The 22,514-nt window shown below is 40.2% G+C and overlaps 2 protein-coding genes across 2 annotated transcripts in view; one reads left to right on the top strand and one right to left on the bottom strand.

Annotated features, from left to right (window-relative positions):
- Nucleotides 1-7,821, bottom strand: part of SDAD1 (SDA1 domain containing 1) — a 17,516-nt gene extending 9,695 nt beyond the window's left edge. The window contains exons 1-12 of the mRNA XM_084286330.1: nt 7,682-7,821; nt 7,457-7,561; nt 6,961-7,059; nt 6,688-6,798; nt 5,917-5,988; nt 5,725-5,825; nt 4,353-4,410; nt 3,404-3,478; nt 2,571-2,672; nt 2,044-2,113; nt 1,316-1,419; nt 88-145 (exon numbers count right to left, since the gene is read on the bottom strand). Of these exons, the coding sequence (XP_084142456.1) occupies nt 88-145; nt 1,316-1,419; nt 2,044-2,113; nt 2,571-2,672; nt 3,404-3,478; nt 4,353-4,410; nt 5,725-5,825; nt 5,917-5,988; nt 6,688-6,798; nt 6,961-7,059; nt 7,457-7,561; nt 7,682-7,771 (1,045 nt within the window). The 5' untranslated portion in view covers nt 7,772-7,821. The remainder of the gene's footprint in view (nt 1-87; nt 146-1,315; nt 1,420-2,043; nt 2,114-2,570; nt 2,673-3,403; nt 3,479-4,352; nt 4,411-5,724; nt 5,826-5,916; nt 5,989-6,687; nt 6,799-6,960; nt 7,060-7,456; nt 7,562-7,681) is intronic.
- On the top strand, nt 7,770-22,514 carry LOC311208985 (protein FAM47E-like; the record flags this gene model as incomplete). Its single annotated transcript, XM_084286035.1, has 8 exons — nt 7,770-7,908; nt 15,522-15,892; nt 17,084-17,241; nt 18,035-18,185; nt 18,740-18,946; nt 20,312-20,464; nt 21,687-21,764; nt 22,377-22,514. The coding sequence occupies 8 exons, from the start codon at nt 7,770-7,772 to the stop codon at nt 22,512-22,514; spliced, it is 1,395 nt and encodes a 464-aa protein (XP_084142161.1).

The raw sequence follows: 22,514 nt of genomic DNA, 5'->3' as shown, positions 1-22,514 counted from the left end.
CTACTGCTACCTACTCACAGCACCACTTCAGAAGTGACTGTACATGTGAAATGACAGACCAACACTGTTATAACTAGTAGTGCTTACCTCTCTGATGGGGCTGTAGAAATCTCTGAATGAAGGGGTAGAAATTAAAAAGAAAAAGCTGCAGGGCAGATAAAAGTTGTAACAGGTTAGTTGCGTCTCTTCTGAGATTACTTTTATAACCTGATATATGACAATCAACAAACCTACACAGCCTGCTCTGCAAATGCCTCAGATTTTATTGTGTAATACATTCACCTGTCCTGAACTTGAAATACACGGAGGTGAGGAAGGGACTTTTTCAAAGGAAATTAAGACTTAATGCCAAAATCTGAAATCCACAATGGTTCTCGTCTGAATGCACAGAAATCCAGTTGGGTGGTCTGCCACACAATGACGTGCCACTTCTTCCCTTAGCTTCAGGAACACAGTCCTCTCAAAAGAGACTGTCCCTAAATTCATGCTCACTTAGCATCCAAGTCCCTTCACTAACTCCTCCAGCAAGCCTGAATGAATATTTGATGCTGAAGCAGCCTAACACCTGGACACAAACCTCCCAAGTGACAAGGACTTCATACACCTCCTGGACTCAGACTTACACGTGGTAAATTCTACTTCAGCTTTATGCAATGAAGAAATAGCGTGGGCTCAGGCTTGACACCACTGCAACACTGGGGTCTCTGTGATGTACCTGACAATTCAGATGCCCTGGTCACTGGGAGGAATGCTTTGGGCAGAGACCAAAGCACAAAGTGGCAGCTGTATGTTCCTAGGCGTGAACCCAGTACAGCGTCAAAAAAAAAACACAACTGTATTTTCTCACACTCCCTATATTAAAGAGTGCTCATACAGCCACAGTGAGCATTTCCACCTTTTTGTTAGCCTTGAGGATACCTGCAAGGACTAGTGTTTCCCTCACCCCACAGAGCTCCCAAGAAGAACAGATTCTTAAGGAAGTCTGATCACACTTTGGTTATACCTCAGGGTGCTGTTCTTAAGCTGTTGCTAGACTCAATTAAAAAACTACACTGAAAACACAGGTTTTTAAATAGGCATTTTCTCCTCTAGTCACAACATCCTAGCTATATTACATACCACCAGCCTTGTCAAGCAGAATTCACTTAGTACCATACAAGCCCACATCACTGTGCCATACCATAAAGCCCACTGGCAACTCCATGGCTTTACTCAGCTTCATTCTTCAACGTACAGGAAAATTAACTCACTTTCCAGAGGCACAAGGCCAGAGCACACCACCCAACCGTCAGACCACTACAAAATTATTATGTACCTCGTGGATTCCTACTAGCCTAGATATTAGGTCCATGAGCATCATCTTCACTTCAAATCGTTCCTTACAGTTCTCCAGCTGCTTCAGCAGTTTCTCTGCAAAGTCTAGAAAAAACAATAATAGATTTGTGGTAGTCTCAAAAGGCGCTCTGCCAAACTCAGCTGAGACTGGGTTAAAAAAAGATAGTTAAGTTTTGTTGTTGTTCAATTTTTCTTTAAATACAGGATCAGTATTTAAAGCTAGTTTGTTTTTTAAAAAAGATGCATTTCAACTCATCTGAAAAACAAAATCCCCAGAGTTTCACTACATCAGACTGTGAACGAGTCAAGTGGTATTAGACAAATACCAGACTGATAATACGAACATGCTTTTACAAAGGCGTAAGCTAAAAAAGCTGCAGAAGATAAACTACTGCCCTTTTGCACAAATTATGGCTTTCACACATACAAGATATAAGCTGAAAGACACATCCTGATTTGTATCAACCCAGAGCAGATAGTGCAGTATTGCTCCTTCTTCCTTCTCTGGCCATCTACAAGTGTTCCATTATGACAAGCACAACAAGATTAGTCTCACGTTTTAAGTGTTATGAAACTCTTTGATAAAGAAAGCTAAAAAAGCATCCTGTTACCACATTTGTTTTTACTTTCATTCTCCTTCATTGATACTAAATATTTATTATCTGAGAAAAACAGTTTGAGAAAATACAGAACACGATGCATGCTTACCCTGGGGATCATGAATCAAGTGAATAGCAGAAAAGTTGAACACCTCTGGCTTGCTCTTCTTCTTGTGTTTCTGCATGGCAAGAAGAGTAAAGGAGACATTTTTCTTTCTATGAAAAAGCTGCAGGTGCTTCAGTTTCAGGCTGCCATTGGAAACTGCTATTCCTCATTATTCTCTTCAAAAAGATGTGCTTTGGTTTTTAGCAAATAAACTACCATTCTTTTCAATTGCATTAGGTTTTCAACCACCTGACCTAACAGGCAACAGGAACCACATCAAAAGGTTGCTTCTCAAGACACAGTATGCTCTAAGTAAGGGACCACAAAAGGGGCACCCAAGAGGAGAACCAGTCCACAACTCAGACAGGAGTATTTCAGAAAACTGCCCAACCAGCGGATGCTGGTGTGCTCTAGAAGCCTCACCTAAATTAGATGACAAAAGATAACTAAGATGACTGGAAACAAAAAAGATTTCTGCATGTGAAGGATTAAGCTAAAATGCCAGCAAGTCAAAACACCGTTCTCCTCACCCTGAGAACCTTCATCGCTTTTTCCAGTTTCTTCTTGCGCTTGGTCGTTTTCTTGTTAGTTGCATACCGCACCATCAGATCTCTGGCCGTGGGGCTGTCGTCCTTCAGCAGGAACACAAGGAAAACAAGACTCAGGTGAAATCAGGCTTCAAACGGGAAGCAGAAATACAAGAAGTATCAGTGTACTACATTTGAAAAGGGTCTCTTCCCACCTAAGTTTCATCATACAGAGATAGTAGCCTTTAAAATCACAGTTCCATAAAACCACTTATATCAGAGAGATAGTAATAATTGTTACAGCTGGGTAATCACATGGTACTAGACAGTCACACACAATAATGGTCTTGTACTAGGAGGTTCTAAACTGTAATTGTTGCAAGTTATCAGCCTTCTCAGGGTAACTGAATTATTTCATTTGTACATAAATGCGAAATGCTGTTTGAGAGACAGAACTGAAGGGATATCTAAAAAATTAAACCTGCATCTTAAATATCAAGTTAAAATCTCTTCCCACAACTCTAAAGTTACGTATCTACTAATTCATTAGCTTAAAAAAAAAAAAGTTGGCCAGCCCTCATTTATCTCTTACAAGTGAAGAACTTCACGATGAGTATAGGAAATCAAGGGAGCCCTTAGGCTGTAGGCAGATAGTGAAGGTAACCTGCTGTCAACTGGGACAAGGTGGCAAAAAAATAAACACTTCTGTGAGGTGGATCAAAAACTGAATGAAACAAAAATGAAAATTCTGCAGCACAGAAGTTGATGCATTGGTGTAGTCATGAGTCTGCAGGATGACACAACTTAGATTGTGAAGATTTAATCACAACACTGACCTCAGAATCTGAGTCACTATCTTGATTTTCAGTTTCATCCTTCCCAAGGAAGAACTTCAAACCAGCAACTAATACCTGAGAAATTAAGTAGAATATAGGACATGACAAACAGACAAGATTATTTACAACAGCCAAGCATCCTGATCTTAAGTTATGCTAAAACATTTCCAATTATTGGTAGAAAAGAATACATAAAGAAAGCAAACCATCGGACAAAGCATTCTGAACAAAGTCAATTTTTGCTGCTAACCCTCATCAGCCAGAGGCACATAAAGGATCAAAAAACAGCTGGGCTTCCACAGTGACAGAAGCAAATCCAGAGAAATCTTCCTAGCTTTCTGCAAAGCAATGCAATTGCTCCATGCCAATATTATTAACTCCTGCACAGCTGATACCTGATCAGCTGTGCTAAGCACTCCAAGCTTTCATTAGTTTATATGGCTTTGTTGGGTTTTGATTGTTTGTTTTTTGATCAACTGGAACAGCTTTTGGACTTTCGTTGTCAAAGAACATATCTCGAACCATAACGTGCGTTTTAGAGCATCTAGCTTTGGAAATCCTACAAAGATGACAGGCAGCCTCAGATACACTCAAATCCCAGGCAAGATATCAACTCTCTTCACATTAAAAAAGTAAATGCCTTAATGATCATGATTATAAGGTGGCAATATCCTGACAATCTCTTCTGAGTAGCAAGGGAAAGTACACCCACCTTCCCCACACCAGCCTGCACTTTTAATAACACAAGCATCCCATCCTGCTGCTCTGCACCTAAGCACCAAATGTGTCCTACTCCCAGAACCCAAGTGGCATTTTGAAATTAAAACAACAAAAGACAAATAATCAGTGAAGCTAGTTAGCAATTTGGGTACTGAAATAAGAAACTGCATCCCCAGGATAACAGTAGCTTAGATTAAATACGGTTTCATCAAATGACTTCTGTCCTCACCTTTGTCACTTTGGAAAAGCAAGCAGTTGTGATGACATTGACTGTTTTGGCATCATTCCTGGAATAAAACAAAACATTGCCTTTTATTTCAAGTTTTACAATTTCAAGTTATTCTCAGAAAATTAAGTTGCGTGAACTAGGACTCCAAAAAAACATTTTGAGTTTATATCAAGTTTTAGGTACTTAAAAATCTACTCATTAAAACTGCAAGAAGTCTCATCTTTTCAGCAACACTAGTATTTTTTTCTGTTATCCTAATTGTCCCTTTGTTATAATAATTTTCAACCTACCACTAAACCAACAAAAATCTTAACAAAGCTTCTGTGACCTTGTGCGTCAAGGAAACAGAATAGACTGTTTCCTTGAACACTACATATCAAAACTCCTCATGACAAATACCGTATGGCACCGCATCCTGCCTGCCAGCTGAGGTTTCTTTTAATGCCAAGGTAAAGCAACATTGCCATTCACCTCCCAGCATGCTAGAAATTGAGGGGAATAAGTAATGCAAGAACTGCACCCATCAGATCTCTGGCACTAACTCACAAATACGTAAAAAGCAGCAGAAACATTGCACACCACCAGTGTTGCTTGCAGCATTCATATATCTCCTTTACAGTTTATTTCTATGGAAGAACCCAGAAGAGCAATGGAGTTAGAAACCGAAGGGCTTAAAAAAATACTTTGTTTTTACAGTCAAAAAGTTGAGAGTGAACAAACTACGATCTTCTAGTGCAATTTTCCACTGGGTAACACCTACTCTGGCACTTTGTAACACAAGAAAAAGATTCAGCAACATCTTAGACATTAACTAGCACTGAAACAGCAACTGAGCACTCAGTGCACTTCTTCTGCTTTCAGTATTTCTCTAATAGTTGTTCAAGCTGGTCTCTACTAAAAATAAAAGCTATATTATGGCTTCACCTAAAAACAACAACAAAAAACCCTCAAAGCACTTATTAGATCAGTCATCTAGAATTATACCCTAGTAACTTGAGAAGAAAAAACAAAATTCCTTTTTTCACTGTACATCACAGCCTGTATGCGAATAGCAACAGCTTTATACGCAAGAGTTCAAACAAGTGAGCTGCACAAAGCTTGTTTCAAATGCAATACACGCAACTTGACCATTTTCAACTAAAGCATAAAAGATTCAACCTAAGTAACTCAGACTTTAAGGAAGACAGTATTTCTACCTGTTTCTTTCAAACTAGAAAAAGCTTCACAAAATCCAGCCACTGGAACACAAAGAAGATAAATATACTGAAAACCAGAGGCCCTCCACATCACATTTTGCACACCATACTGTGAGTGATGTCAGGATGGCCATCCAACATTAAATGGGGAAGAAGCATGGGCCTACCAAACCTACCAAATATTCCTTCTGTAAAGTTCAATCATCACATCCAGAGAGATCTTGGCAGCAGTGGGATTGCTGTCCCTCAACATGGTATACATGAAGTTCTGCAGCATCTAAGAAAAAAGTTGGGAAGCGTTTATTATTACCAATCTTCAATAACACAAGGTAGTAAATTGAAGTGCATCTGAAAACTAGAATACTTACTGTGTTTACTTTATTGTTTTTGTGCTTAGCATTTACATTCTTGATGTCTGTCACAATGTGAGTATACAGAGTCTGTAAAAGGAGGAAGAGCAAAAAGTAACATTTGCATGTCACACAAGAAACACTGCAGGTGCACCACAATTGCCCCAAAGACTCTGAGTACCAAAATGAGACCTGATCCCTTTTAATATGTAGTTACAAAAACAACATGTTACCTTGTAAATCCTTATATATGCTTGATTTTCATGGATTTGAAAAAATGTACTTAATTTGTAGCACAGTGAGAGAAGAAAACAAAGAGCATGAAGCTTAACTCAAAAAATCCCACTACCATTTCATACGTACATTCTGACAGCAAGTTCAGTAATCCTGGTCAGAGAAAGCAACTAATCTCACATTTACTGCAGAAAACACAAAATGAAGCTTTTACTAGCAATTTTTTTTTTTTAACTTAAAATTTTTCAACTAGAATTCAATAATTTCTGCTCTGACATCAATGTGCTTATGGTTTTTATCTGCAGACACATTCAAGGTGCTTGACTGCAAATGCAGTACAGGCTTACAAACTGTTGCATGTAGAAGTGTGTACAGCAACATGCTTCAATATGAGATACAGATTGAGTCTTGCCTTCGGCAAGTTCCTGAAGGAGCAGACCCATCTCCCACTTATTCCACAACCATGAACAGTCGAACTGCCCACTACTTCTTTTGTTAGGCAGGTCAAAACCCACTGGAAGTCAAGCCCAGCTTTTGTAATCACAGCTTGCTTACTTTTCGGAGAAGTTTATCGTGACATCGCAGCAGCTGAAAGAAGAGCTCCAGCAAACTTGTGGGATTTATCAGATTCTTGTTCCTTAACAACATCAGAGCCTTACAGAAGGTCTGTATGGGAGAAGAAGAGATCAGAATCACAATTTCACAGCATCCCCCAGTTTCCATCTCTATTAAAAGGTGCAAAAGCAAACTCGAAGCGCTGAATTCTCCCAGGTATACTTGAAGAAGAGGTGGTGGTCTGCCCTAAACACCTTTTGGTGGCAGCCTTACCATTCGAAGGTCTGTGTCCAGCACCGTGTGGTGGTACGAGAGCAGGTCTTTGAGCTGCTGCGGGAAGTTGGCCATTTGGTCTGGGTAGCAGTGGGCAACCTGGGCAAAGACAGGCTGGAGTGAGCTCGCTACTAAAAACCATGAGCTAGCAGTCAGCTGCAGGAATGCGAGATGTTATAAGCAACTAATAAATTTATTTGTACAACAGCAGTTTATCTACACCAAAAGAAAAGTTATGGGTGAAACGCTGATATGAAACACGTGGTGCAGTAACAAGATCTTTTTTAAAACTGAACCGAAGCCTCAAAAAAAAAAAAACTTGCCTGCCTGGAAACGGCTAACAACACGGAAATTTTGGTAAATAGAGCTGTACAGCAGGGCTCTGAGAACAAGACACGGACACACAGCCCTCACTCCCCCCCCCCCAGCAGCCGTGGGGAGGCCGCCGTGCCCAGCTCGCACACGTTGCTGCGGGCCAGCAGCAGCAGCAGCTCACCTGCGCCAGGAACATGACGAGCTCCGCCAGCTCCTTGCTGGGCTTGTCGGGCTGGAAGGTGAAGATCTCCACATGGGACTGGTAGTGGTGGTACTGCTGCAGGAACTGCAAGCACAGCGAGCGTTACTCCGGCACCAGGCGCCTCAGCGGCCCCTATTACCCTCTCCCTCGCGTTATTAACCCATTTTAACCCCCTTTCCCCCCCCCCCCCAGGGGGCGCCTCACCTCCTCGGTGTAGGAGGTGGGGTCGCGCTTGATGAGGTTCTGCAGCTGCGGCAGGTTGCTGGGCAGCTTGTTGCCCTGCCGGCCCGACATGGCGCCTCACGCCTCACCGCCGCCCGGCCGCCGCCATCTTACAGCCCCCGCCCCGCCACGGCAGCCGCCCAGGGACAAAGCTGGGCGCTTCGACAAAACTCACTTCTACAAAACTCGCCTTTACAAGCTCCTTAGGGGTCAGGCAGCAGGGCTTTTGCCCACCAAACGTTCACAACATCGAACCCTTCTCACTACACAACTGACTTTCTTCACCCATAGTATCACCATACTACTCCAGCGTGGTTAGTAAGATCCATATACTTGATCAAAGCGTGGTAGTACATAACATTCTGTCATGTGGAAGAGAAAAAGCTGTGGTATTCATTCAATCTCATCTGCTAAAAGGACTACACCACAAAAATGACAGGAATTAAAACAGCCCCACTGCATACATGCATGTTCAATAACACTGTTGTAGTTTAGGTGTTGCTAATCTTACTCATGACTTTTTCATGAGATAAAGGCCTTTATTGCTTCTAAGTTCCCGTATAGACTTTTTGGACAGTGTCCTTTTATTCAAGAATTACTTGCATATGCAATTTATGCACCAGAATGATTTATGCATTCCCGATACCACTTTAGTCAAACAACTTTTTCATCAGAACAGCTGATGAGAGCTACAGACCCCAGTTAATTTAACCAAACTAGGAGCAATAGGACAAAGCTAAAAATCACGTGTGATCAAGCGCTGCTTATTCCCCACAGACCTCGCTTTTTCTTCTTCATCCACCTGACTGGTCATACATGGACAATTACAGGCAGCTACCTAATCAGAGAGCAGTGAGTACTTGCTTATACTTCCTCCCTTTGCAGTAGCTGTTGGCCTCAGGACTGCAGCCTGTAGATGTGAGTCATGGCCCTTACGCTGCAGGTTACAGGAGGACTCCTTAGGAGTGATACTGTCCCCTCCTGCTCTCAGGAGGCTTTTCTGCAGTACATCAACATGTGCACAGAAGTGGTCAGCACTAAGCTGAGGCTTCGCCAAAGAGGAAAATAGAAGTGTTGTAGTCCAGCATCATTTTAGTTTATCTTTTAAACAGTATCATAGGAATCTTAAGTTGTATTTCCTTTCTGTAATTATTTACACTGTAGTGCATTTATACTTACTTTACATAGTATCATTCACTTCCAAATTATGAAAGAACTTGTTTATGAATGAAATGACATCCAATAATTACTCTCATCATATACACAGAGATGTAATTAATAACATGCACTTAGAGCCATGCTTGAATGCTATCGTTAGGGCATCCAAAAGTATTGTTTCTTCTCCTTCAGAGTGACCCAAGGTTTTCTCAGTAAAAGGCTTTTAAGCAGAGTGGTACCAATAGAGGAGCCACCTGTAGCCACTTCAGCATAGACTTACTTGTTAACAGAAGCCACTGCTTAACATTACATCTGGTGTCCCTGAAACCTTTAGAACAATGGGGTTTCAATAGAAAGGACATCCATGCACAGTGCCTGGTGAGACATGCAAGACATCGCAGGAATCCCCAAGAGTCTCAACACTGAAAATAAGGTAAAATATCAGCATTTGGTCAGGAAGCTGTACAGAAGTGATGGGGAATTACATCTTAACTTTCTCTTGGCATAAGGACTGGACCTCCATAACAGTGGTCTAACAGGCTTCTTCCAGTCACTCACTGGAAGTCCCTCTGCAAAGATAGCAAAGCATACACACTAGACGTATAGTCATTTTTTCCCATCAGGATTTACAGGACAGTTTGTAAATCTTCTTCACTTACATCAAATACAGATACATGATGGAGTATGGTCCAAGCCAGAAAGACTTGGTACTATGAACACACATAGGTCAGTAGTGCTTGACTATAAAGACTTTTGTTGCTCTAGGATGCTGATTAGAGCATAAGCAATGGGTTCTTCCTTTATACATGCGCAGCTGTCAAGAAATTTGTCTGCATCCAGGAGCTCTGAGGGAGTGTAGAAATAACCCACATGTGACCTATTAATAACTTTTAGGAGAAACCAAGCTGCTTGTTATTCAGAAGTTCCTGAGTTCAATTATATTTCAAAAACACAGGTTTTATCTTTCTGTTTTGTAGTTAGGATGATTACACTTAGACATATTTAGCTCTCAAGTTCAGGTATCTTTGTGCTCTAAGATACTGTTGTACTGAAATGAATGCACTAGAGATTATTTGATCCTGCACTTTCACTTATACACCTTTATCTCATTACTTTTAATCCATAGCTCACTAAGGAGTCTTCAAAATGGAGTACTCAAAAACAAAGTGAAGTTACATAGCTGTTCTAGAGAATAGTAACAAAAAAATCAGAAAGATTTTGTCTAATCCAGTCAAGGACAATAGGCATGTTGTTGAGTAAAACATAATACCTTCTTCAAGTGTTAGAAACAACCCAGTTGAGACAGTATTTTACTTACTATTTGAACATTCACAGCACAAGCTCTGAAGAATCACTTTTCCCAGTATTTTTAATAAGTAACATTGTATCAAGAAGAGAAATATGATCTCTGTAAAGAGCTCAAAATACTGAAAAGCAATACAAGTTACTAGTTTTAAAAAATGTATTCACCTAATAATTGAAACAACATATTTAAGAAATTATTCCTTATACCTAAAATTGTTTTCATGCAAGAAACATCTTATTTCTTTTATTTATTGCACACTTTTTAAAAGACAAATAACATGTAATTACAATATCATTAACAAATCAAGTACTTGTTGATTTTTTTTTTATTTAAAATTATGATGTTAGATTCATAGAGAACTTCATTATTACATTCAGGATTTTCATGATAATTAAAACAAAATAAAGCTTATTTTAGATATTTACCTTATGTAGCAGTTAAGATTACAAAACAGACAAAAATAAAGCATAAAAAATTACAAATTTTAAAAGAAAAATAAAAAAATCTTCCTCACTACTATTTAAAAAAAAAATTAAAAATTCATACAAAGCAAAGGCCTCGGTGAGAGTATTTTATAATCCAAGCACTTTCCCTCCTGCTTGCTGATTGGTCTGGTTTTCATGACCTAATCAAGGCAGGGATTATTTAATTCACATGGGCAAGCCCTCACCAATTTTGTTAGTTTTCTGTTCATGGAAAAAAAGTTATTTTGTATGAAGAAACATTAATTTAATTTTCAGCACCTTTTAGAAGGTGGTTAGAGAAGTTATTGTACATATCATATAAAGTAGGTTTATTTGAGTTAATTGATATTTAGAGAAATCTGTTACATAAGTTATTTATTAACATTAGAGGGAAAGCTATGTTTTCTTTGTTCTGTGTTATATTTTCTAACCCATGTGCACTTGTAAGCTCTATAGGTTTTTTTTTGTTTGTATAAGTACTATGAGCTAAAATCCTTATTGCTGTATTTTTCTACAAGGTGGAGACTTTTTTGTAAAATATATTTTTTAATTTCTTTACAAAGTATCTATGGATAAGTAGTTCTTAGCTCAGTTTTGCCCAGACCTAGATTTTTCTCTCTTACTGGGTTATTCATCCACCTGGATGAATACTGGATTATTCAGGTCAGTATTCATCTATATGAGAAATGCTTGCTTTTAATGCTGTATAAAAAACACTTCTGTACTGGGCTGCAACAACTGGCAAAGCAGAAAAACATTGTTGTTCTTGTTGCAGTCAGTCCACAGATTTTCATATCTCATAGGATTTGTAGGGTTTAAGTAGTATTCATTAGAAATCTGGGAGGTTTCACTTAAATAAAATACTGTAGTACTTCTAGTATTATTTTTCAATTATATTTAAACTTATGGTGTTCAGTTCTTGCAGGGACCTTGTCTTCCTGGTCTCGGCTTTGTCTTTTTTTTTTTAATTGAGAACAGCAGCAACAAATGAGTTTGTACTAATCACAGTTCATTGCCTTGAAACTGGAGTTGGTCAGGGGGTGCTTCTTGGGGGTTCTACTTCTCAGCTGTACCATATGCATTCAAAAAAGCTTCTGCTCTTCACCTGATGGATGGACAGGAGAGAATTGAAGTCCTTGTAAGATGAGAAGAGTAACATAAAAATTGTATTGGACCTTTTAATAGAGGGAGAATCAATTTAGGAATTCTGTCTTGCAGTACCTCCAACTTGGTCTTCAGTGATTACAATACACCTCTTAAAATAAACTAGTGAACTTATAGCATCAGACTGTAGATAAAGCCTTCAAAAACCATACTAGTGGTACATATATCCGTAAAGGAGAGATGTATGTTGCATGCATAGGTAGGTACATCAGACATTTGCCAGCCAAAATGTGCCAGGTGTTTTCTTCAGTGGCATTCAGTCACTTTGGGATACACGTTCAGCTAGTATTAGCCCATTCATTATAACAGACCATTGGTGCAGAGTGAAAAGGAGGCTTTGTAACATTAAGTGTGAAGAAATAGGATTTGTTGCTGGAGGGAAACTGTACCAACAAGGTAGCTGAAATCAAACTTTAACAAATATGTTGAAAGTGATCTGTAGCATAGCAGGACAAGCTACTGTTATTTGTATTCAAACCAAAAGGACAGTCTGGCTTGAATATTCAAGTGAGCGCTCCAGAAACAGAGGTCTGCCTGAGAAAACATTTCTTAGTGCATTAATTAATATTATGTTCCTGTTTCACTGTCTCCTCATACAGCATGTGTCTGCATTTTAAAAGATATCCTAGCAGCACCTTAAAGACATGAATCCAGCGCAGTTTTTTTTCCTGTTGGCATCTAAAACCAGAAAATGAAGAAAGATGTGAATGCACTGTTCCAGTAGCAAGAGCCAAAACCTCTCACACAATAATTGCAAAGGCAGCTACATCTGTTCTATGCTTCCCTGACAGGAGCTTCCAAGTTCTTCCTGTCCCAGTACTGCCCCTTCGCTACTCCTGGGTGGGAGAATAATCCAGCTAAATACCACTTGGCCAGGAGCTAAGTAAGGCTGTGGGAGAGATGGCAGTGTTGTGGAATGGGGCTTTGTCATGATTTGGGTGCACATCTGGGAGGGTGTTCTCACATGGCTTCTGATTTTTTTGGTAGATTAAAGGGAGACTGGCTGAAAGTGAGTACAACCTTGAGAGCAGCAGCAGGAGCACCTGCCCACTGTGCAGATGGACTTTGATTTTTAATGGCCCTGTCTCTGTCATTGTCCAATCTTACAGGCAAAGGTGAGTCTGAAGGATGAACTATGTTTGACATTGGCCAGGCTTGATTCTGTACATGTCTTGCAAATGTCTCTAGATATTTCAGCAGAGTTTTCTGGAAAATGTGGTATTTTACAAGATGAATAATCTGTCCTCTTTACTCAAAAGTACAAGAAGTTAAGTGACACGTTTGGCCCATGTTTGCTTCTTATGTGTTTCTTGAAGAACAATGTTAATGAACACTGAAGTAAAGGCACATTGAACAGTGTATTGTATCATGTTTCAACAGCAGTAAAGACTTTTGACTGTTTACTTCTTGAATAAGTACTGCTGTTAAAAAGATCAAGATATATGTTATGACAAAACATGATTTTGTTTTAATTCAAGTTTTTCCTCTACAGTCCCTAGGAGCTCTCTGTATATCTCTGTGAAAAAAAACTTTGTTGTAGGCAGACAGTCATGGATCTGGTTTCCACAACAACCATCTTGAAACATGCCTAGGGTATTGTGCCAGCAGGGGCTTGAAACTAGTGCCTCATCTGATGTAATACTACCGAAGTCTTAACTTTTGCATGTTTTCTTGTAGGTTTTTAAGATTTTCTGGAGATTTGCTTGCAGAGTGATGTTGAATTAGCTTACTTTACACCTTTTATTGCAGAGGAAGATGCCTTTTTTGCCTAGGGTATCTTCACAGTCAGAGCTGTGAAATATCAGGTATGTGCTTTTCTCTTTACCGTTCTTGTAATACTTAATGGTACTTTCTTAGGACATGTTTTGTACAGAGTTACTCAGGGGTTTCTTTCTCTGGAGGCATTTGCTATCACAGGTGAATAGGACTGATTATCTCTGAAGCACACTCTTTATGATGTTCTTTACTGTTATGCTTTAGCAAGCAAGGACAGTATTGCTAAGGCACTGAAAAGTAGCCTTTTAAATATTTTGTCGTTTGCTACTGACACAATCATTGAAGCAAGCCAATACAGGTAAGCATGAAACTAACCACATGAGTACAGTGAGCAGTTTGACCTGGTAGCAGCATGTATGGTTTAAAACGTCAAATCTAGGTGGCAAAAGATTTCTGTAGACATGAAAGCAAGCCTGGAGTGAATTACAGCCCATCAAAATATGGGCAGGCTGGGCTGAAGCAATAGAATATTTTGTGTGGTCTCCATGTCTCAATTCTACAGCTGCTGGAAGAAGGTGAAGTAGGAGTGCAGTGACCTTCTTTGGCCTGACTGCTCTTGTGGAGGTGGCTGGGGTGGCATTTTCTCTGGCAGCATTTGGAGGCTCTGTTCAGCACTTTGACCCAGAGCAACTGTGAAAACTGCTCACCTGTGCAGTACAGCTGAAAATATTTGGATCTGGCTTTGTATCACTAGAAGCATCCAAACAAGCTCGTGCATGGCTTTGTGGTGGCACTTGAATATTTGTTGTAAATAGACATCCTTCCCAGCTGCTGAGTGATTTGGCAGAGGAAAAAAAAATGCCCTGCTAGCACCCAAAGAGTAAGTGAAATCAAGAGCAAACCATAATGAGGATGTATTTAGTGTGACATAGTGAAACTGAAGTAGCATCAACACGTGCATCAATACCTGGTACATGCAGAATGCTGGAGGTTTAGTGATGCTTATCTTGTTTTATTCAATTTGCTTTGGAGCAGTCTTTACCATACTGCAGACACTGCTTTTCTTGTGAAGACAGATGGTAAATACTATGTCACTACTTTATTGTCCTCAATTTAATCCCTGATCAAAAAGGATTAAAATGTTTCATAACGCTGAATCACCTTGTTGCTGTGCTTGTAAAATTCAAAAAGTATTTGAAGAAGTGAATTGCTGCTATCTGGCAGCTAATGCAGCTTCTGACCCTTGTAGCAAACAGGGTCTCCCAATCCAGTTTGCTTGTTCAGTGCTGGCATGATTCCCCTCCTGCAACAACCCGAACCTGCTTGGAAACTGCAGGTTGGGCACTTGAAAATGTGGATTGGTTTAGCCACCAACTTCTACCTCTCTGAAACTGCCAAAACTATTTTGCTCAAAATACTCATTTAGTAGGCCACCAATGAGATATTTCACATGGAATGGATGAAAGTTGGAAAAGATAGTGATCTGAAATGAGGCAGAGTAAGAGTAAGGGCATTCTTTACTGGAAATTTGGCTACAAATGCTTGATGGAAGGATCTGCTGTCAGAAAGTGCTGTCCCGGATCATGTCTGAATCATGACAATTTTATCAAAACCTTATTTTGATTACGTTGCTGACTACATACATGGTATAACATGATTTACAGTGTAATGGTGGGAACAGTCAAAACTAAGCTTTAAAATATTTTTATGGTGATGGTGTTGAAGCAAGCTCTATAACATCATGACTTTTTTTATTTAAAAATAAATTTCTGAAATGCCAGAAATTTCTGTGAGTGGGCAACTCTGATGTTTGGCAGTTGTTCAGTCATACAGAATAAGTCAGTGTTTTATAAGCTTTTTTCCAAAGCTGAATAGTAACAAAAAGATGGCTAGTATGGGTAAGCATGCTTGGAGCAGAATATGCCTTTTTACTTTCAACGTATTCCTGTCTTTTTCATTAGAACCCAGCCTTTGTAATCTGGATTCTTTGTAAGCAAATGCAATTTCCTTACAGAAAAGAGAATGTCTTACAACAACTTCCGAGAAAGCAGACTGCGGTTCTCAGACTCCCTTAATGGCCAGCGCTGGATATTCCTGAGAAAAGGCCTAGATGACTTCCGAGATGGCTTTCCCCCTTCATCTGATAACATGATTGTGTATGGTAAAAAGCGTCCTGTCTCAATTATCGTGAAAAACAGCACAGGGAACTCTACATACACAGCTCCAGGGAAGAAAAGCAAGAAGTGCACCAAAACACAGATTTATCTTTCCAAGCTCAGCCCTTTGCAGCAAGCCAGGAGGGATTACGTTGCACAGATAGAGCACTGCCTGAAACGGCATCCCACAGTGCTCTACCCATGTTTGGAAAAAAGTAGCTCCCCAAAGGTAATGAGTTTTGTAATCCTGGTTATACAGATTCTTCAGAAAATTGAAACAGGAAACTAATCTAGCTGATGACTATTTTCAATTAACAACAAAAATAAATCCACCACCTCTTTCTCTCCATATTAAAAACAAAGCAAGTGATATCAAAGGTACCTTAGGTTTAGACAGTAGATCCAGATTGTCAGCAAATAATTTGCAGAACACTATTACATACAGGCTGAGAAATTGAGTGCCTGCCTTCACAGATTACAGAACATATTCTGTTAAGCAATTGCCAGGCACTGACACAAATGGATGCTATGGGGCAGGAAGCAAGTCTAATCAAAATTGAAAAGTTATCTGTGCTCAAGATAGTAGGGTATAATCTCATTACTTTTATTTTTCAGCCTGTTTACAGAAGCTTATCTCTTTTCCCAGTCTCTGGTTCTTCAAATTTCTCTCCTTCATGAGAGCAAAAGGTAGCAGATAGTTCTTTTGTCTGTCTCAGAGTTTTCAGAGCTTGGTTATTTGGATATTGCAAACAGAGGATTGACCAAACACAGTGGCAGAATTGGGCTTTTCACTTCTAGTACTTCACAAAAGGAACAGGGGAGAGCTGGGAGACTGTTGGAAAGGGCAGACTTCATACTACAGTAGAAGGGGACACTGGGTATCAAGCACCTTTGTCTGTATTGCTGTTTAGGCTGCTCCAGGGATTTATACTAACCTAAGCTTGGATGCCGTAAGATGTTGAAGGGTGGATTCATTGGGAGAAAACTTAGAGTTCGGAAAAGGGAATTGAGTCTCTGTTCTGTAAGATTATGCAACTGCAGAGTTCTCCCTGATCCCTGGTTGCTATTACTGGGGGAATGGAACATGAAACATGGGGTTATCCTGAAGGGAAGAAACTTAAAATCAGCTGAAATAAAATCTTATATGTAGTACAGCAGATTGTGATAGGAGATGGCCGAGACCAGAAATTCAGCATGATTCAGAGGTTTGGCAAGCAGCCTGAGTTGCAATTAATACTCTAGAGATTCTGGAAAAAAAAAGAAAGTCTCTTAACTTGAAGCTTCTGCACTATGAACAGCCTTAACTGCTAGAAAACTTCCAGAGACTTGTATGTTGCACAGTCCTTCACACAGCCCCCAAGATCAATTCATCCAATGAGGTTTTTTTTGAACAGATACTCTCCCTTTGCTTGGCTTGCAGCTCTTCGAAGAGGTTGCTGGTGTCCCAGGTCCTGAAATCCTTTTTAAGAGTAAGGCTGGATACAATGACTATCAACGGGAGACCCAAACTCCTCAGGAGGTGCAGGATCATGTGGAGGACAAGCAAATGAAAGTAATAGGTTGCAAGAAGCTAGTACAGTGAGTACAGGACAAGATCAGAAGATTAATATAAATGGCTCTGGATATTCCTTATCTGAAATCAGATGTGTGGAAAGAGGAAACTCAGGTGCCTATGAACAGGCTCATTTAGAATTTGAACCAAAGACAAACTCATTATAGCGAGCCTTCTCAGCTAGTGCTGATGAACTTAACATAAAATAATTTGCTTGCTGTCTCTGGCTTAGATTCAGTGTTCCTAGGAGCATTTTCTAAAAATTTTCCTCTTTAGCCAGCCCTTTTGCCTGAAATCTGTCACGGGGGTGGTTTCTATTGAGATAGGTTCCTTTGCCTTCCTCACTGATAGTAATGATAAGTTGATATCCCACAACCTGTTCAGAAACTAGTCAGGATTAGTTCTGGGTGTTAAAATGTAAGGAGTCAGTTTCACTGCTGGTTAATTTTCTCAGTCTGAGTCAGCTGAGAAAAAAATATAATCAGTCTCATTTTATGCTTTCCCAGGCCCTTTCAGTAATGTCATAAAGGCACGGTGATGGGCACCATATAGAGCTGTACACTTCCATTTTTAAGAGTTTCCTATTTTGAAAATGGCAAGTTATTTCCCAAGTCTTGCTTTGAAACCTTGACTGTCTTGCTAGACACATCAGGTGTGGCCAAACTGATCTTTACAACTAGTTCAAGTTGCCCAGACTATTCCTGGCCAAAATCATGTGATGTCTGGTGGTAAACTGCACCATTTGTGATATAAAGGCATATGGCTGTTGTCTACAGCTAATCAAAGGATATTTCACGTTTTATTGCTTTAATACTGCAGCAGCAAGGAGTCTCTGGGCAAAAAAGCATGTACCTCGCTTTCTAAGGAGGTAACAGAAGGAGGAAAAAAGGCCACACAGAGCCACTTAGCTCCACTTGCTGAGCACACAAAGCGAGTAACCAAGCATTTTTGTGACTGGGTTATGTCTTTGGTAAGTAAAACGAAACTGCTACCATCTGTTCTCTTGCATTCTAAAACCTATTACTGTGTTCAGGGCAAATGTCTTTAGAACTGAGAAGTAAAAATATGACTCTGGGTATGTGAATACAGGAACCAAAGTCAGAAACAAGAAATCTTGTTTCTGACTCCCAGCTCTGTTGTGTCATGTCTACCAGAGCTCAGTCCTTTGAAATGTAAAGCAAAGAATGAGTATCTTCATACAAAAATACTGTTAAGTAAGCTTGCTTCAGAAAGATTTTCCAGGGGATCCATCTCTGTTCAAGCTACTATTTAACTGTCTCACCTGGGAGAAGCCCATATATATCTGAAATGGATACACCAATTCATGTCTTAGCTCTGAACTGACTTTGTGCTTACATCATCAAGGTGATGCAAATACCAAGCATATGTGTAGATAAGCTGAAACTAACCCTGGTTTTAATTGTACTTATTGATAGGAATGGGGGCAGGAAGGAATTTTATGGAAGAAAAAAAAATATATTTCACCCCCACCAATCTGAGATTGTTTTGATGATGTTGTTCCAGGGTGGCGGGAACTGCAGTATTGATGAAGATGCACTTCAGAGTTTGCTTCACTCCAGCAGTGAAAGTAAGGAGGCTGGCCTACTTACACCTTTCTGTGCAGTGAAACTCGATGGGCAAGCAGAGCAGTTGAGAAAACAGGAGATTTCACCTCTCAAGATTGCTGTCAGGAGTTCTCATCACCTAGGGTGCCTGCCCTGCCAAGTTAAGGTAAAAGAGCCCACATTTACATTTGATAGAATCATAATCATGGAATGGTTTGGGTTGGAAGGAACTTTAAAGATCATCCAGTGCCAACCCCCTGCCATGGGCAGCGATACCACCTGCTAGATCAGATTGCCCAGGGTCTCATCCAACCTAATCTTGAACACCTCCAGGGATGGGCATCCACAGCTTCTCTGGGCAACCTGTTCCAGTGCCTCACCACCCTCAGAGTAACGAGTTTCCTCTTAACATCTAATCTAGTTTGAAGTTCAGTTTAAAACCATTCCCCCTTGTTATTTCACTGAGCAAAAAGTCCTTGCAAGAGTCTGTTTGGGGTGAATTGTGGTGGAGACGGCTGGAGTTGAGGATGGAGCTTTGTTTTCATAAGTACTTGATAATTCTCTATATGCTTATATCTAGAACTCAGAATAGTTAAAAATGAGCTATTTAATAGCAGTTACTTTCTGCAAGTAGCAGGGAAGTAAAATAGGAGAATGAGAACTAAGAGTACTGTTTAAGGCCTGACCATACAGTCTTTTTGCTGGTCAAACCATAGAGAATTCTCAGCAGTTTTGCTTGTACCCGAAGCCAGTGAAATCAATGGAAAAACGCAGCTGAGTGCTGTGCGAGCTTTGGATCAAGTTAAGCAGGTCATGCTCAATACACCTCAGAAACAGTTTGTTAGGTGTTAGTTACACTCGGAGCCCCTAATCTTCTCATGGTGGAGGTGTAAGCAATTGGAGAAAATTGAAGCATAGTACAATGATCTTCCAGTCCCTACCTCTCCTGTTACCTGCTTTTCTTGCTGTACTTTCTTTTAATCATCGAATAAACAGACAAGGGCTATATGCGGCTGAGGTAAACACTTGAGGAGGATCTGAGGGAAAGCCTCTGCTGGGGGATTTTAGTAAGTGGTTAAAGTTGGACCAATTTTGTCTTAAACTGAAAGCTTGCCGTTACTCTAACCTTGTAGTTAGTTTGGTCACCGTGTTCAGAAATTCTGTTTTGAAGTAGAAAAAGCACTTATACTCTGACTCCTAAAGTCTAAACCTCACAGACCTCCTTCCCAAGTTTTCCAGAAAACAAATCAGTTAAATAAATAAGTGGTGGCCATGTGACCTGAGGCTACTGATTCCCAGTAGCAGCTTTAATACTGTTTACCTTTGTGGGGAAAAAGAAAAAAGAATACTAGTCAGGTTTTCTCATCAGCCATCAAAATTTGTATTATAGAGTTTAGGGTATGGGATTATCCCTGGTAGACTCCTCAGAGATGGTACACAGGTTCTGGGACAGTGATAGTGTCTTTACTACCTGTGGCTTAAGGGAAAAATGCCAATGTGATGAAATAAAACTGCATTAGTATTTTTGCAGGTCCTTCACCAACCAAAAAGGGAGAAGATCAGATACGGAGCGTGGTATCTTGACCCCAAAACATGGAGAAAAGAGATAGTGAACAAACCACTAGAAGCTTCAGAGGAAGCAATAAATAGAATCAGGAACGCAAAGCATCATTTGAGTGAAAAGGTACCGTGAATGTAAAACTGATGCCTTTCTTTTTTGATACTGCTACAAGAGAGTTTGTTATGATGGGAACATCTCAGAGTAATGTGGAACAGACCATGTTATCCAAGCAGAGATAACTGTGGTTCGAACAGGCTCACTGAAGTGAATGATTAGGCTGTAACTTTATGGCACCTGCATGTGGACAATGGCTCTAGAAGGTGAATCCTTCAATTCCTTCAATGCTGTTGATGTGGCCATATGTGGCCAAAATGTATCCATGTGCTGAAGGCAAGGAATTGGCATTATAGAACGATGGAGGGTGTTTTAATCTTTGTTTTGTGATAGCAAAATACCTGCCTTTACAAAGGAACTGGATTCAGCTGTGGTAGTTTGCCTACCCAAAATATTTTATGGAGAGATGGGACATAAAGGTTACTAGCATTCTGCTTTGGGATTTTCAGGTTTTAGGAGGAGCTGGAAGAGCAGGCAGGCTTTTTTTTTTTTTTTTCCCTCAATTGCTACATTATTCTAGACGTAGGTTTAGTTTCCTCAGTTTAAACAACAAAAAAAAGTCCATCTTCATTCTTGCTGCATGCACAAAGGGAAGACATTGTTCATGCTCTAGAGGGCACTGCTTCCAAAGGTAAAGCTGAGTTGTACATGACTAAAACCATGCCCTGTGCAAGGGTCTGGTGAGCTGGATGAGATGTGCCACTACTGCTGTCTTACGAAGAAATGCTGTCTATAAGACAAAGGAGAGTTTTAGAAAAGAGGATGCCTCGGAACAGCTGAGTCAGAACACCAAAACAAAGGCCATGGTTTTGTTAATACTGTCTAAAATTAAAGGCCAACTTTATGGTTGAATGGGTGACCACCTCATTTTGTCCAGGTACTCCTGGGAATGTATCACAAACCATTGAAGGTAGGTGTATTTACTGCACTACAGAGTAACTCTTGCTGCCTTCATTAGCAGAAGTGCTGAGGGGAAATGGCTTTACGTAGCATGGGATATCTGATTTACAGGACCACAGATTAGAATTTACTAAAAACCACTTCACATTCATGAAGCAACCTTGTTTCTTTCCAAAGAACAAAGATATAGCTCTTGGTAGATAAAATATTTATTGGTTAGATTAGCTATAACAGCTGGAGGGATGCACACTGCACTTTATTTAGAATAGTGGAACCTATACTTAAAAATGAACTTTGAATGTTTTTTAATCCACTTTGGAAATTAATTTAGGAGATGGAAGTTGCACAGCTCCACTGCACACAGGCCTTTAAGGAGTTCCTGGAGAGAAAGGGCTACCAAAAGCCTCGGGTGAGTCATGAGAATCTGCTAATGTCTGTGCTTCCATTTTATTGTGCTTGTGGCTATTGCTGTGTCATCCCAAGGTCCTGGCTGTGAAGCTACCTCCTGGTTCCCCTCTCTCCTGTGTGCGGGAGCTTTTGGAGGGGAGGGGCTCACAGAGAGCGTCCTCAGAATGCAGCCAGGGGCTCAGTTCAGCAGGGGAACTTTCAAGTGGTGCTGGGATCCCCCTGTTCAGGCTTAGCCTGAAGGACCCCGTAGCAAGACTCAGTGCCATGTTGGCAGCAAGTGAACAGTTATTTCGATGTACAATTGTAACTCGTGTAGCTTTTCAGCTTAATGTGGTTCAGGCACTTTCAAAGGTGCCATCAGCAGCACATGCAGAAGCAAATGACTCGTGTTAAGCGTGGGAATGAAAAAGGCTTTTAATTCTCTGAAGGCCCAATAAGAGATTTCACAGCATTTGGTTTAATACTGTAAGCAACAGCTGCAACTATGAGCAATGTGTGCACTGGCTTTTTGACTCTTTCCCTTTACAAGTTTTTACCTTTTTCTTCAGTTTCTCTCCAGTAAGTGTTGCTTGAGTCTGTTAATCACGCATACATGATTAATCTTTTGTTTTAGTTCCTTCTGAAAATGCTGGCTGGGGGAAATGATGGTGGAGCTCAGGAGAAGACATCCAAATCTTCCAAGAAACGGTGTCCAGAGAGAAACGACAAAATCAGAGGAAGTTCTTCCACTACTGTTAATACAGATTTATAA

This window comes from Netta rufina, assembly GCF_964035555.1.
Source record: "Netta rufina genome assembly, chromosome: 4".
NCBI classification, from domain to species: Eukaryota; Metazoa; Chordata; class Aves; order Anseriformes; family Anatidae; genus Netta; species Netta rufina.
Note: the sequence above shows the minus strand (reverse complement) of the source record. Positions and strands in the feature narration are given on the sequence as shown.